At 45.6% G+C, this 16556-nt stretch overlaps 1 protein-coding gene across 2 annotated transcripts in view; it reads left to right on the forward strand.

The window, feature by feature from the left end:
* Positions 1 to 3490: 3490 nt before the first annotated feature.
* Positions 3491 to 16556, forward strand: part of KDM2A (lysine demethylase 2A) — a 71228-nt gene continuing 58162 nt past the window's right edge. For both annotated transcript variants that reach the window (XM_067532017.1, XM_067532018.1), the window contains exons 1-3: positions 3491 to 3612; positions 4448 to 4475; positions 7334 to 7438. In XM_067532017.1, coding sequence (XP_067388118.1) covers positions 3593 to 3612; positions 4448 to 4475; positions 7334 to 7438 — 153 coding nt within the window. In that variant the 5' untranslated portion in view covers positions 3491 to 3592. The remainder of the gene's footprint in view (positions 3613 to 4447; positions 4476 to 7333; positions 7439 to 16556) is intronic.

The raw sequence follows: 16556 nt of genomic DNA on the forward strand, positions 1-16556 counted from the left end.
AGGCACTGCATAGACCCCTGAGTGAGATCTGGCCCCCACTGCTCTCACCACTAAACTCCACTCCCCTCGGGGAGCCCAGGATAGAACCCAGAAGACCAGCCTCTAGTCCTTCCTGTTCTAACCCATTATATCCTACTCCAAACCCAGAGTTTGTAAAAAACAAAACAAAACAAACAGGAGTCCTGACTCCCAGTCCTGCAGTCTGAAGATTAGACAGACACACTCATTATAATTAATAATAATTTATAAATAATAATAACATCATAGTGGATAGCCCAGTCCTCCCCCGGTCATAATGGAAACCAATTGTTCCCAAACAGACTGTTAAAGAGAACTGCCTCTAACGAGGTGAAAACTCTTAACAGGAGGCGTTACAAGATAAAGTGATCCCTTTCATATAGCATGTAGGCTACTGCAAGCCCCTGGGAAAGGGGAGAAGGTGTAATATCTACATCTGCAGATTGGAAGGAAGATTTGGGGAGCTGTGTTATGCAGATGATCTAATGGTCCCTTCTGGCTGTAAACTGGATGATGCTATGAATTCAAGTAGATACAATGTGGCTGTTTGGCAGAACAAGGTTGCAATTTGGAAGTGGGAAAGCCTTCCCTGTGACCCGATAGGAAGTTGCCATTGCAATCTGACCCCGGATACACCCATTCTTGCCATTCATAAAGGCAGCAGAGGGGGATTGGCTCTCCTTGCAGGCTGTGGGAGAAGGAGAACAGAAATATCCAGAGATGCAGATACCATAATCCATAGGTAGGAAGAAGCACCACTATTGCTTTTCCTATGGGTTTGATTTCACTGGACTTTTGTACCTTTATTGCCAATTAACTCAAGGTATTTACCAACAGTTGTAGGTGCTAGTGTGAACACTCTCCATCCTTTTGTTCTAGGCTACAGATGCTCAGGCCCAGATTTGCAAAGGCCTTTAGGGTCCTAACTTCCAATGAAATTAATGAAAGTTAGGAGCGTACACCCAGATCCACAAAGGGACTCAAGCCATGTCTACACTATGGGTGCTGTAGCACCATAGCACAGCTACTTCCTACACCGACAGAAGGGGTTTTTCCATTACTGTAGGAATTCCACTCCCCTGAGTGACAGTAGCAAGGTGGATGGAAGCATTCTTCTGTTGAGTAGCTGTGTATACATTGGGGCTGAGGTCTGCATAGTACGGCACTCAGGGATGTGCAGATTTTTCATACCCCTGAGCACTGTAGTTATGTCGACCTAACTTTTAAGTGTGGACCAGACACTTAGAAAATCACAGCAACTATACTGTGATCCACAAAGCCCAAGTCAGGTGCCTACGCTCCCCATATGATGAATGGGAAGACATAAATGCCTTTGATAACAATCCACAAAAGTCAGCATACTAAGTGGGCAGCCACCTTGGCTAGCCAATGGGAAATGCTGATGAGACGCATGTGTCCTAAGCCACTCCCTTCTCAGGGAGCTCAGTAAGTGCCTACCTCTGGGCGGCATGCCTATCTCTGCTTGCAATTCACCCTCTCTGGAGGGTGCTGTGCCCACTGGGCTTTGGGGTATTCTGATGTGAGGCTCCCTCGGTTTCTCCTGTTGAAGTCGTTCCACTGCGGATAAATACTTAAGTAGTTACTGGGCCAGAGAGAGAGAGATTGAGAATGACTCTAGAGCCTTGTGCATCTAGGGCATCTACTTGAAAGGTAAGAGACCCAGGATTCCTGCTCCATTGCCTCTTTATGCATACCAGAAACAACCCTCTCCCAAGCCCATCATTGCAGTAAGAGCTACACAGTCCAGCCAGCCTCATCCACCATCACAGACTGGCATGAACGCAGCTCTCACCTTCCAGTCTCCAACACCAAAGTCTGTGGGGCATCCCAGGATCTGCCCACCTCTTGGTGGGGATTCACTAGCTCCCATACAGAAGGGGGCTCTGCCATTTGCACAGCACTATCCACCCTCTGTGCAAAGGGCTGCTAGTGGCCAAGAATCAGTGCATGGGGAGGGGGCTGGTTGTCGAGAACACTCTGTGGAAAACGCTACAGCTTGAGTACTGTGAGACCTCCTACCTGAGAGGTGGGAAACCTAGGGACAGCAGTCTGTGCTGGGATCCTTCCATCGGGATGGCTCCACATCCCTAGCAGACTCCTTGGGGTTTTCATGTCCCTCAGGGAATCCAGCCTGCTTGGGGACTCAACCACCTGCTTCTTCCTTCCAAGTCATTCCCTGATACTGCTTGATCTAGGTGCAAACAAAATGTTACAAGGGCTGGAATGTGTTGATATCACATGATATTTTAGGGGGACTGTATCTCAGGGATCCCGTTCTGTAACAACCCCAAATTTGACTCCCTAAGCCTACCCTGGAGTCCTATGAGGCATGGGCATTTTCAAGACAATCCAAGCAAGCCTGTTGATTTTGAGGCATTTTGAAAAACCATGTTAGACAAGTCTCAGCCTTAACTAAAGCAGAGCAGTTTGCCCTGCTATCTTAGATAAATCCTCATGATATCTGGCTCTTCTATAGCACTTTTCAATCATAGATCTCAAAGCACTTTATAAAGGAGTTCAGCATTGTTAACCCCCTTTCACAGATGTGGAAACTGAGGACCAGAGAAACAAAACAACTTGCCTAAGGACATCCAGCAGACCAGTGACAGAGCTGGGAATAAAACCCAGGGCCCGTGTCCAGCTCAGTGCTCTGTTCATGGCCTCTCTGCACCAGTTACACATCACGTTTTCAAGATTTATTTGAAACAGCTAAAGAATCTAGTTGTTATTGTCTCAAGACAGCTGAGATTCTGAGGGACAAGAAAGCAGGCACTGGGAGACATACTAGGTTCCCGCCCTAGGCGTAGGGCTGTGCAAAGAGTGCGGTGGGAAAACTATTCCAGCATGGGTGCCTTCCGGGTATGGGGTTGAATTCTGAGAGGGCTGTGCAGGGGGGTCAAACTGGGGGTGCCCCAGGTAGGGTGACCAGATAGCAAGTGTGGAAAATCAAAACGAGGTGGGAAGGTAATTGACACCTATATAAGACAAAGCAATATTGGGACTGTCCCTATAAAATCGGGACAGCTGATCACTCTGCCCCCAGGGCTGTGCAGGAGGCCACACCAGGGACACCCCAGGGCTGTGGGGAGGATCACACTGGAGGTACCCCAGTGCTGTACTCTCCCCCTGTACGTTTCAGAGTTGGTCCCTCTCCTCTAAGTTTTCCTCTGTTTAATACTAGCATTGCCATTGCGCATGCGCATGGGTTTCCGGGCGGAATAAGCTCCGATAGGCCGAAGACAGGAGTCGGACTCGTGGCGCGCATTTGCGCCTGCGCTAAAATGTGGCGGCGCTGTTGCAGTTGCGCCCAAGCGCCCGCACCCGGCGTTCTCCGCCGGCGGACGTGAGATTCGTGCGCGTGCGCCGCGTGGGAATGCCCGTCGCTCTCTGGGTGGCGGCGGCGGGGAGGCCGGTGCGCGTGCGCGGCCGGAGAGCCTGCTTGGAACGGGAAGGAGGGGGCAGCGGCTTGGGAGGAGGTCGCGGCCGCGCAGGCGCAGTGTGGGCGGCCGGGCCGATCCTGTGTGTGTATATGTGAGAGTCTGACGGGTTCAAAATGGCGGCGGCTGCTTCTGTGTGAGGAGGGGAAGCGAGTCCGGGCCGGGCGGGGAGCGGGCGGGCGGGCATGGCAGCGGGGCGCTGAGCCAGAGCCGGGCAGGGCAGTGGGGCGCTGGGGTGAGAGCGAGGGGCCGGGGGCGCTTGGCCTTTGGGGGGCCAGGTCTGGGGAGAGGCGGCGGCCGGGGGGCGAGTTAGGGGGCAGGGGACGGGATTGGGGGCGAGTTAGGGGGAGGGGCACCCCCCCCCCCGTTGTGGCCCCTACAGCCCTGGGGTCTCCCCGGTGCGCGCTGCTCTGGGGTGAGTTGGGGAGGGGAGATTTGAGGTGGGGTGATTGAGGGGGTGGGGCAAAGGATTTGGGGAGGGGGGTAAATTGGGGGTTGTGGGGTGGAGATTTGAGGTGGGGCGGGGGATTGGGGTCGGGCTGAGGTTAGAGGTTGGTGTGGGCGGAGATTTGAGGTGGGGTGACTGAGAGGGTGGGGTTGGGGGCTGGGGTTGGTGGGTGGTGATTTGGGGGTTGGAGACTGGGGTTGGTAGGGGATGGGTATTTTGGGGGGGGGGTGACTCTCACGTAAGGGTAGTGCCTGTAACTGGCTGAGAGTCCGTTCGCTGGGGTGGGTGGGTTTAGTTTAGGGGTTTGGGGGTGGTCCGTGTGGCTGCTCCCAGTCACGCTGAGAAGGGTGAGCGTTGCAGGCATCCTGGGACCATCCTGACCCCCTTCTACAAGCAGAGCTGTTTTCCTGGGACTTGCCATCCCTTCTGGATACTAGGATCCTCCGAGTTCCTGAGAAGAAGACAGCCATACATGGGATTTAATTTCTCCTCTTTATTTTTATGAATTTTTTTTCATCCCTAGAAAAGGACAAAGGAGAAGAAGAGACTTGGTGAGAGACTTGATTTTCTTCATATCCCCTTGCTTTTTGCCAAGAGTGATGGGTCTAGTGACCTGTTCTCTCCAGTGTTCATGGTCTCCGTCCTCGACCCCTCTAACTTTATGTAACTCAGTGAACCACGTATTTTATTCTGGCTTCTGAGGAGCAGCCAGTCACAGGCATTATCTCTCCTTTGCCTTTCTCCTCAGGGATGAGCTGGGATTTGTAGGTGGGGATTGTTTAATCTCTTTACTATATTGCAATGTTCTTATTTGTTTCATGGTTTTAAAAACACTTTTGAAGAGAGAGACCATGGCATTAAGAGAGGCGGCGGGGGGAGGGAGGGGAGTGGTAGAAGAGGTTGGTTTCCTCCCTGAGAGGAGGGAGAAAGAGTTGATGAGATTTCTTTCCCTCTTGCCCTTTATTTCTTTTAAACACAAAACTTTGTAAACATTTTCTGAAGAGGGAAATTAGGTTAAGACTTCTTGTTATTGGCAAGCCATCTGACATCTGTCACACTTCTGTTTTAACAATTTGTGCAATTTAAAGTGAGTTCTGTGTTATTAAAAGATGCTGGATTGACAGTTCCCCAGAGATTGGCATTCTGAATGTCTTCCCAGCATATCCAGACCACCGGCAGCAGCCATGCTGTCTCCTTTCCCTTATCCAGCCAGCTTCCTCTCTGCCCAGGCCCAAGATCACTTCCAAGGATGAGGGGTGGAGAATTAAATCTATATGGCCAGATCAGATATTGTTCTCTCTGATGATACTGTTAGGGTGGGGCCCATTAGACCTTATCTATACTATGGAATTTAGCATGTGTTGTCACATTGTGTTATGATGTACTAGTGCCGTGGTTATTATACCAAAGCTTGTCTGTGCACATGAGAAGAAACTTTGACTATATTATGAGACCATGCTCAAGCCATGTAAACGGTCTCCAGTAAACTTTTAAAGACACTGTGGTAGCAGTGGCGGAAGTGTTAGTATAGACAGGGCACTGGCACTTTAACCTCTGTGTTGTCTGATCTTGCTCATAATGGGTAGATATGACTTGGTGGTGAAAACACCAGTCGCTGCTTGAGCTCTTTCTGTGCTATCACTCCTATTACTACCATGGGAGATTTCCCCAAACAGTCTAGGAAAGACAAGGCCATAAAGATTGGACTCTGTAACATAGTTATAATACAACTTCATCCTGTCCATATAGAAAAGATCAAATAGTATTATAACATGATCAGAGCACCTCCATGTGATGATAGCACTACAGTGAGGCAAATTCTGAGCTGTGGGATCTGTCTATGTTGTAGTCAGTTGCACTACCTGCAAGTATGTTGAAATACTGTTAGAAGAGTTTCTGCAGGTTTTCCCTGACCAGAGTTGTTGTGGATTTTTTGTTTGTTTTTGTTGGAGGATGGGGGAGGGGAACTGTAGAGAACCATATTAAAAATTATCCAGAGGAGGAATCTATAGCATGATTTAGGTGACCTGCTTCTCAGATACACACATCTGATGCTCTAGGAAAACCATGCTACAACTCTGTTGTCACCAAATATGTTTAAGTATATATTTGAAACTAGAATGGTTCTGGTCTTAAAGTGGAACGGCTTATCTGTGACTCTAATGTGGAGGCATCTCCCTGAACTGAGACTACCAACTCTCTTCACACAAACCATCAGACATGAGAAAATGGTAATGACTCCAGATTTCTAGTCACCTGGGGCCAAGTTAGAACCATAAGGAGTTAAAGTTGAAAGAACATAAGAATGGCCATGCTGGGTCAGACCACTGGTCCATTTAGCTCACTATCCTACCTTCTAACAGTGGCCAGTGCCAGCTGCTTCAGAAGGAATGAACAAAACAGGGCAATTTTGAGTGATCCGTCCCCTGTCATCCAGTTCCAGCTTCTGGCAAAGGTTTACGGACCCTCAGATCATGTGGTTGCATTCTTGATAGTCTTGGCTAATAGCGATTGATGGACCTATGCTCCATGAACTTTTCTAATTCTTTTCTGAACCTAGTTATGCTTTTGGCCTTCACAACATGCCCTGGCAACAAGTTCCACAGGTTGACTGCATTGTGTGAAGAAGTACTTTCTTTTTGTTTTGAAAACTGCTGTCTATTAATTTCATCAGGTGACCCCTAGTTCTTATGTTATATGAAGGGGTAAATATCACTTCCTTATTTACTTTCTCCACACTATGATTTTGTAGCCCTTAAGTATGTCCCCACTTTGTCATGTCTCTTCTGAGGTGAGCTATTCCAGTCTTTTTAATCTCTCCTCGTATGGAAGCCGTTCCATAGCCAAGATAATTTTTGTTGTTGTTCTTTGTACTTTTTTTCCAATTCTAATATAGGTTTTTGAGATATGGTGACCAGAACTGCATGTGGTATTCAAGGTGTGGGCATATCATGGATTTATATGGCGGCCTTGTGATATTTTCTATTTTATTATCTATCCCTTTCATATTAGTTCCTAACATGTTAACTTTTTTGACTGCTGCTGCACACTGAGTGGATGTTTTCAGAGGGACTATCCACAATGACGACAAGATCTCTTTCTTGAGTAGGAACAGCTAATTTAGACCCTGTCATTTTGTATGTATAGTTGTGATTATATTTTCCAATGTGCATTGCTTTGCACTTACCTACTTTGAATTTCATTTGCCATTTTATTGTCCAATCATCCAGTTTAGTGAGATCCCTTTGTAACTCTTTGCAGAAGCTAGCCCACTGCTGTTCTGTGGCCTCTGTACATAGTATTGCACAATGTTACAGAATCATTCACTTACGAATGAAGAAATGAAGGCTTAAAGAAGAGTTTGTAATATCTGTGTGCAATCTTTCACTGTTTCATTCTGGTTTCTAAGGAGGAAGACGAGGAAGACAGTAGCCCTGGAGTGTCCTTCTCGCTGTCTTCAGAAGAGTCAGAGATGGAGCCCGAGGAAGAGAGGATCCGTTACAGCCAAAGATTGGTAAGTGTTCACTTTTTACCCATCATACTCTCTCTCTTAGTCTCTTTATTTGCCTTTAAAACACAAAAAAGCTCCCTGGCTTTATAGTGGGAACGGGCTTGTTACTACCCCATGTAGCAATAAGACTAACATCTCCAGCTGAAACACATAATCACTTAGTTGGGCAGTCAATCAGATCATTTGATGCCTCCAGTTAACATCATACAAATGTGTTTTATCGTAGGGGAACATTATAATCATGGTTATTAACAGCCCAACACGTGGCTACTTAAGCTTCAAAAAGGGAAAAGTCACAGGTCGAAGAATATGCTTTGACATAAGAAACTGGTATAGTTGTAACTTGTGACAAAACAAGCATCTCTTGGTATTTGGGGCAGAGTGGGAGTTGGGATACTGTGTATGTTAAACTGGGATGACTTTCTTACATTGGCCCAGATCTGACTTGAGTATACTTTTGAACCTGTGACTATATTGACACTTAGCACCACAGCTGCACCACTGTATTGCTTCAGTGTAGACAGTTTACAACAATGGGATAGGCTTCTCCTATCGCTGTAGGTAATCCACCTCCTTGAGTCGACAGAAGAATTCTTCTATCAACCTAACACTGTCTACATTGGGGTGTTAGGTTGGTATTGCTATGTCTCTCAAGGCTGTGAATTTTTAGCTATGCCCATGTCAATCTTCAGCGTAGACCAGCCCTGAGGAAATAGGCATCATGCTGAAATTAGTTGGAACTGGCTGCATGTGCATCTGTTTAATTTTAATATTCAGACTCCAGAAGCCAGGTCTACACTAGGAAATTAGATCGGTGTAATTATGTTGCTAAGGGGTTTGAAATAGCCACATCCCTGAATGATGCTGTTCAATTGACCTAATCCTTAGTGTAGACAGTGCTAAGTTGATGGGAGAATTGTCCCATCAACATAGCAACCGCCTCCCAAAGAGGTGGCATGCCTATGTCAACAGGAGAGTCCCTCCCGTTGGTGTAGGTAGCGTCTCCGCTGTAGTGCCACAGAAGCACAGCTGCAGCGATGCATCTGGACTAGTGCAGTGTTTTAAGTGTAGACCTTCCTGTAGAATGTCTGAGATTTTCTTAATTGTGTCTGTGCCTGGGACAGAGTTCCTATCAACGGATGGGAAAAAAGGAGCTGGTGTTCTCTTTAATTTCCACTTCTTGGAGAAGTCATGCCAAGCAGCATGGTTGATTTGGTCTCTCTGTCCTAACCCTCAGGCTTGTGACTACTATAATTAAATCTTTATCCTTTAACTTTCTGAAATACAATCAATTGGCATGAAGTCTAATAAGTCTGGTGCACTGCTCTCTAGGATTGCGTTTCCCAGAGAGGGGGGGAGGTCAGTTTCCTTGTTGTCTTAGTCAGTTGCTACTTCTGTGCCTTAACAGCCTACAGAGAGCCTGCTGGAGAGTTGTAACTAGTGCTCGCCTTGTAAGAGTGAGGTAGCAATTGTGATCTGTTGAGTAACTGGTTTCTCTCCCATTAAATAATTTGTTCCTTAGAGGAAGGGGAAGTTAGTAGGGCTGTGTTCATCTTGACTTAATGATAAAGCTCTTGTCTGAGGACTGTATATAGCAGGGGATAGTATCTGTTGCATCTTAAATTTTGGGAATATAATCTTCAGGCTAAACATCTGGTGCAGAAGACATCTTGGTGAAAGAAACAAATTCTTCATACTTCCAACCCCTTATGGCTTCTGTGGGGAAACTGAAGTAACTCCTACAGGCTGTATAGTTAAGTCATTGTTTGTTAGCCATGCTTGATTGTTAAAAATGGCTATAGTCACATCAAATTTAAAATTACCAAGAGCTATGAGCTCTTTTACCTATAGCTGTGATAGCATTGGTGATTTAGCTCCAACAGAATATTAAGAGCTGAATAAACAGTAGTGTTGAACTAAGCTCAGAGCACAGGAGGAGGAGAATGGTTGGAGATTAGAGCAGAGGACTGAATCATAGCTAGGTTCTCTATCTGGTCTTCCCAGTCTTCCTGTGGTCTTGGGGTAAGTCACTGAGGTTTCTGCCACACTTAAAAAATCACCCACCCCACAACCAACATAGCTAAGTGTGCAAAAACCCTAATGTAGATGCATCTATACTAGCAAAAAGTCCTTTTGCCCTATTGGCTTATTCTGTTCGAGTAACTGACTTAAGTGAAAAGAGTTCTTTTGCCAGCATAAGCTGCCTCTACTGGAGAGGGTGGCTTGTGTAGCTCTACTGGCATATCTATACTGGCAAATTCTTTCAGGGAGACCTATGTCTAGGGTGACCAGATAGCAAGTGTGAAAAATCAGAACAGAGGCTGGGGCGTAATAGGCGCCTATATAAGACAAAGCCCTGAATATCAGGACTGTCCCTATAAAATCATGACATCTGGTCACCCTGCTTGTGTGTCATGGGGGTCATGATATTTAATTTATTAACATTTTGTAAATGTCTGCTGCTTCCTCCTCTGCAGCAACTTCCAATTTACTACGCTATCACTTTTTTGGGGCTTTACTGACACCTCCTTCCTAATCTTCTCTTCCAAAAATGATCAGTGGTTGAAGATCTGTTAGGTGTTAACTCTTAAGTACCAGCATTGACTATTTAACATCTCCATTGAGATGGATGGACTGGATAACAAATTCTCCAAACCATTGTTTCGGGTTGTTGCAGAGGCAAGAAGACAGCCCATCATTAGTAAATTTAGCAGCCATGATTACCTTCTGGTTTTGTCTGGGAAGAAGGCTGGAAACTCTTCTAAATGCAAGCTTTGATTCTGAGGAGTGCGGGGGCATATCTGCGCTACAGCGGCATAGCTATAGTACTGGAACACCATAGCATAGATGCTTCCTACATCGATAGCAGAGGTTTTTCCATCGCTGTAGTTAATCTACCTCTCTGAGAAGTAGTAGCTAAGTTGATGGAAGAATTCTTCTTTCAACCTACTTGTTTCTACGATGGGGGTAGATCGACCTAACTACATCACACAGGTACACAATTTTTCATAGCCCTGAACAGTGTAGGTAAGTCCCTCTAATTTTTAGGTGTAGACCAGGCCTGAATGCATTTCAGTGAGTAGCATGACGCCAAGTGGACATTAAGTCTGGGGATCAGGTGTTTGACCACTGTGGAGACTGAGCTTCCCACTTGGTGCCTGCAGGGCCATGCTGGCAGGAATGGCACTGTGAGTAGGAAGCATGCACTGCCAATGTCTATGCTGTACCCTTGAAGAATGAACTGAGAATTTCATTCTCTTGGGTTGTCAGTCCAGTGCTTTTCACACTCAGACACCACATAATTTGACCTAACACAATTCCATTTTCATGTAGACTACATGGCAGACACATGTTCAAATGGACATTGTAGAGAGTGAATGAGTTAAGGCTTTCTAGTAAGTTGTCTGGCCATTTTGAAGAGTCTGGTTTGTCATATTGCATCAGAATACTGATCCAGCTAGTTGAGGACTCTATCTTTGGCTGTGGCCAGTGTCTGATGCTTCAGAGGGAAGTGAAAACCCTTCACATACTGCACTTGGCCACTTGCAGAGTGCTGTACAAGAGGAAGATTTCTCCTTGACCCTTATGTTCATCTTACTGCCTGAAACATGAGACTTCATTACCCTTTCATCGCTGTCTTGTGGTTCTGTGAACTCAATGTGTTCAATTATCATGTTGAGCTGTCCCAGTGCAGTACTTGTCTCTGTGGTCCCTTCCAGTGGTGAATTCTACAGGTTGGCTGCCTACCCTGGAGAGAAATGGATCTTTAGTTTGAAAAGTTACTGCCCTCTAATTTAGGGTCCCCTTGCTCTTGTGTTATAGAGCCAAGGTATTGTTAGTTCTGGAAATTCTTTTCCTCTCAGTGGAGCTTCATTGGCTTGAGTGGATAAGAGCAAAATAATCCCAGCTTCCCAGATCAGTGTGTGGCTGTATTCAACCAAAGATGTTTAAATAATATTGGTATAAAAAGAATTTCTGTGCTGGCTAATGACTTTTAGCAGTGAAAGGGAAATTCAGTCTCCAAGGCCTACTCAGACCTTGTCTTCACTGATGGCAGTAAGAGCATGTGGTAATTGTGGGTTAGTTTTAATAGTGTAGAAATGTTCCACTGGAAACACAGTTAAGTGTTGCCTTTTGTATATTCTCAATTGCCAAATGGTGGGAGGTATATGCAGTTAGTACTAGTGGGCTGGAGAAGAACCAGTGTGAGAGAGGCTCCATATTCATTCTTAATCCCTTGTGCAACCTAGGGATGCCATCCAGGGGGGAGTGTGTGTGTGTGAATATTTGAATCACAGGAATAAGAAATCTCACCCTCTCATTCCTCAGTGGAACTCAAAGCATTATCCAGATACACATGACTTAAGACTTGCAAGACCCTTGGGATAGAAATTAGGATTTGTTTCACCCACCTCTGAAATTGTCCTACAACTGTTCCTTAATGAAGTTTAGGTTAGAAAATGAAGATCAATAACTTTGTATCTAGTCAAAATGGATTGGTAAACATAGAGAGATAAAGTGCCATTACCTTAACTGGAGATTCTGCAGGCCTTGTACATTGTCCAGTCATCAAGCCCCAGGGTCTTTATCTCAGACTTTTTGTTGTGTTTGTACGTAGTCTAGTGCAATGGGTGTCTTGATTGCTGACTGGGGCCTCTGGACCCTACGGCTATACCTATAATCTGAAAGGCTGCATCTCCATATCACTCATCCCATGCCGGCTATTCTGTCACAGTAGAAAAAAACCTATTGAATCACCAATACTGCTTCCCACTGCCTCTCCTCCCACTGCCCCTAGGACCTAGGTGTTCTTGGAGGTCTCCCATTTAAGTACTGACTTGGCCTAGTCTCTGACTAGATCTGCATGTGAAATCTGCAGATCCTCTGCCTGTGGGAAACTGTCTCCATCAGCATAAAGTGAAAGCTCTTTCATGAAAGGTGTAAACCTGCTATGACATGTTTGATGTCCGCAGTATCCCTCCAGGCTCTAGTTCAGATATGCTTTACAGTGTGTGGAGTCATAGGATAAGGGAAGGTGCTCAACCATAGTTTTTGACGCTGACCTGCATTATACTGTAGGAAGAATCGTAGTCTGTGTTTTGGGGAAGCACTCAAGGCAGGGATGTGGGAGAGACTTTTCTATAAGAAAATGCCCTTTGCAACAGAGTAGAACATACAAGCATAGTTTTATACTTCCTGTGTTTGAGTAGCAGTGAAACTGGCTAGACCACTGTAACTCAGAATGCTGTGCTGTATTGGGGGTTGGGAGCAGGAAAAGGGCAAAATCTTCTTGCACCCCAAAGCACTGCAGCACATGGAGGGGATATGCAGCAGAACTGAAAGAGTGGGCACATCCCCCTCTACAGCTACCATGGAGATAGGGAGTTAAAATGGACCGGTCCTTCCACTCTCTCTCTAAGAAGTTTGGAGGCTCCAAATTGATCATACCTGGGCCAACATCAAAAGCCCCAATGGATAGGAAGTCAAGTAGCTCCTGGCTTCCTAACAATAGGGGTGTTGGGGTGATGCTTCATCAGAAGAATTTCTCTGCTCCTGTTGGCCTTAGGGCCTCTACCAAGTAATACCTAGCACTTGACTTTGGATCTCAAAATGCTTTACAAAAGAGGTCCGAGTCACGGGTACTATTTGGGTTCCGAGATGTGGGTGGGATGTCATGGGTGATAGGTAGCTCTTCAAGCCCTGATCCCAGTTACTCAAGTGCTTGCAGTTGTGGCTGCATGGCTGGATGGGGGCGGGGGGGTCTTGTCAAATACGTGCAGCTGTAGATGCCTAGGAGTGGGAGGTGCCAAATATATTTGCATATGAATCTGGAGGTGTTGCATTCACCCCATATCCATATTCTAGTGCTGCCTCCCCGTTTAGGAACAGATGTTCTGAGCACTTACCTTGCACAGACTATGCTTTGTTACATTATCTAAGAGGACCAATTAAAGTGGTTCTACAACAAATAGGTGAAACCTTGTATGGCTGGATGCTCTTCAGCTGTAGTATGATCATTTTTGCTAAACACACCTTACTTTCCTAATCTAGACAGGACTTGTGAGATTAATTACTCTAACTCACTCCTCTCCTTGGCCTCAAAAAGTGGGTTTCAGGCTCACTTCACTAACCACATGTGGGCAGCAAACTATCTTTAGTCTTTTAGAGAGACTGCTCATATTTAGCCTCAAAGTTAGTTTTTTGAACATGTCTTTAATGGAGCCTAAAATCAGTCAAAAGGGTTACTTGGAATACTCTAAAATGTCAGTGGAACAGTTATGTTAAAGTATTCCCCTGCAGCATTTGCATCCTAAACATGGCAGTATTGTACTAGCTCATGAGAGAATGGGGGGTGGGGAGGAGACGAGACTAGAATGTGACTCAATTGTGTTCACTTTCTCTCAGCTGAGATGTGCAGGAGATAAATGCCTTTAAACAAACATTTCAAAGGCTGATTTGCTCTTTACTATTTAACACAGCTGTTGTTAAAAGCTGACTGTCCCTTTATCATGATTTGTAAGCTGCAGTGCTGAAGAGACTCATAGTGCAGCAGATGAGCACTTTCAGTTGCCTGTTGGATTACTAAACAAAGTTTGCAAGTAGCATCAGTGTTTCCTCTTAATGAGCATGAATAGGTTTTATGGGGTTATCCCTGCTGGAGGTGATGTGAACTCCTTAGGATGGCCATTCCTCCCCATTGGCTTATTGTTCACTAATCATTATTTGTTAATTCCAACACTTGGTCTGTAGTTCAGCAGGTGGTCCTTTTGGGACAGAAACTTCATGTGATGGGGCAGCGGCACTGTGTTTAGAGGAAAAACAAAAGCTCTTACCTCAGTCTGAATTAGGCTGTTGCCTGTGCAAACGTTTGGGGCAATTGCTCCCTGTCATTGGGGAAAGCTGTTAACACTTCTGATGCACAGACCAGATTTGCTGATTCGATGGAAGCAGATGACCTGGATGAGCTTAGTGGAGGGCACTAAATAAATTGCATGAACTCAAAGTTAATTCAGTGGCCATTGTTGACTTTTCAGTTCATGGGCTTTCAGACTTATATAGTCACTGTTTTGTTTGGATTTGTAGTTAAATCCTATGATGTTGTGAAAATGCCCAGATACTCATCACTGTGCTAAAGAAGGAAGTTAAGGATCTGAGAAACCTGCCATAGTCAGTGTTGCAAATGCGCAGCAGGGCTCTGCTCTTATTTGTGGTCTCTACTATATTAATACAGCACTTATCAGCCAGTTCCTGGTTATTGTGCCCAGATGTGGTAGAGGTCTGTCACTAGACTGAAATATGTACATGTGTGTTCAGACTCACTTCTAGCAGTATAAGAATTTCCATAGTAGGTCGGATCTTGTCTATCTAATTCATGTATTTAACATGTTTATTATGGTAGAGCCTAAAGGCAACTGAAGAGTAGGGACCCATTGTGCTAGGTACTGTGCATACAAATTAGTAGATGACCACTGCCCTGAAGAGCTTATAGTCTAAATAGATGATTCACTGACACAGTGAGGGAAAGGCTATAGTGCACAAGTAGAGTGAGCAAAGTGGTGGCAGCAAATGACAGGTTAGTTCCATGATTTTTGGGTGGGAGGGTTTAGCTAGAAGGGGATCAGCTAGATGGAAGGGAAAGGGACTGAGGGGGACATGGCAGGAGAGCAAAGGATAAGAGGAGCCTGTGTGGGGTGAAGCTGAGGGGCAGATCCTGTAAGAGAGGGGGAAGGTTGGATCAAACAGCCAATCAGCCCAGGACCGAGAGAGTCCAGTCAAAACTGTAGAAAGTTCTCTGAATGTCCAAAGATCCCTGCTTTGGCTGCTTCTGCCCCTACAGCCTGGAGTGTCTCCAGCCTCTATTTGCCCATGCTCAATACTTCAGAGAAAGAAGATGGGAATAGGAAACGGGAGATCCTAATGCTGAATGGGGTTGAGGGAGAATGAGTTGGAATGAATCAAGAGAATCAGCTGGAGTGCAGAGGTGAAGCACATAATGAACAAGTGTGGACTGTTCTCTGCCTTTGAGGGAAGAGCACAGGGTACTAGTTTGGCAATGGGATATGAAACTTTTCCTCTCAGCTTTCAGTTCCAATTTAGCGCAACTTGGTAGTGTCTGAAAGTGGTTACCTCTGACAGTTGTTTAATGGTCTGAGAGACATGGGTCAGTCTCAGTCCAAATCCTAGTGAAGCCATATTTATATTGAGAGGCAAGATGGCCATGTGGTTAAGGCACTGGACTGCGACATCTGAGATCTAGATTCTGTTGATAACTTCTGCCAAAGACCTCTTGCTTGACTAAGGGCAAATTACTGAATTTCTCTATACCTCAGTCTTACCATCCGCCAAATGGGAATACTAATGCATTTGTCCTAAAAACCTCTGCACATGCACACCGAGTATCATAGAGACATCTATAAATGAAACCTAAAACCACCACCACAATTGGGTTCTGTGTCAGCAGAGATGCCAAGATCTAGATGGGCCTTGGGAACTGAACTCCCTTCACCCTAGATGTGCTCTGGCTGATTCAGGGCAGAGGTGTAGTTGCTGGGTGGCATGTGTTCACTCATAAGCATGCTTCAGTGCTATGAAGTTTGTACCTGCCCTGTTGATGGAGGGCCCCCGTCTCCCACCATGCTGTGGTGGGAAGCCTAAACTCACTACTCAGGCTGACACCTCCTGTGGAAACATTTAAGCCTTGTCTACATTAAGGCAGTTCACATACTGATTAAATGGGATTTACTCTGGTGTGGCTTAATCCAGGGCATACAGAAGAGGGAAAGGTAGGCTTATAGAAATACCTTTAGGGTGGTGTCTACTCCAGATGTCCCTTTTAGCTCTATCCCTGCAACTGTGAACAAGGAGGCCTTTTGAAAGAAGCAGTGGAAAAGGGAGAGACTCTATAGAAGCCCATAGGGTGCCAGCATAAGTTGCTCATAGCACTTTTGTCAGTACCTCAGATGATTCTGAGGAATTTGGGGATGAAACCTAGTGTGTGACTTGATTATCAGGAAAGAGGGAGTAATGTATAATAGGCAGCAGAAAAAGATGCTGAGTCCACTTGATTGGATTTCTCTCATCTTCAGCTGTGAAGGCCTCTTTAAAAGAGCACTATACCTGT

This window comes from Emydura macquarii, unplaced genomic scaffold, assembly GCF_026122565.2.
Source record: "Emydura macquarii macquarii isolate MOO-44397 ecotype Brisbane River unplaced genomic scaffold, CSIRO-AGI_Emac_v2 contig_3235, whole genome shotgun sequence".
NCBI classification, from domain to species: Eukaryota; Metazoa; Chordata; order Testudines; family Chelidae; genus Emydura; species Emydura macquarii.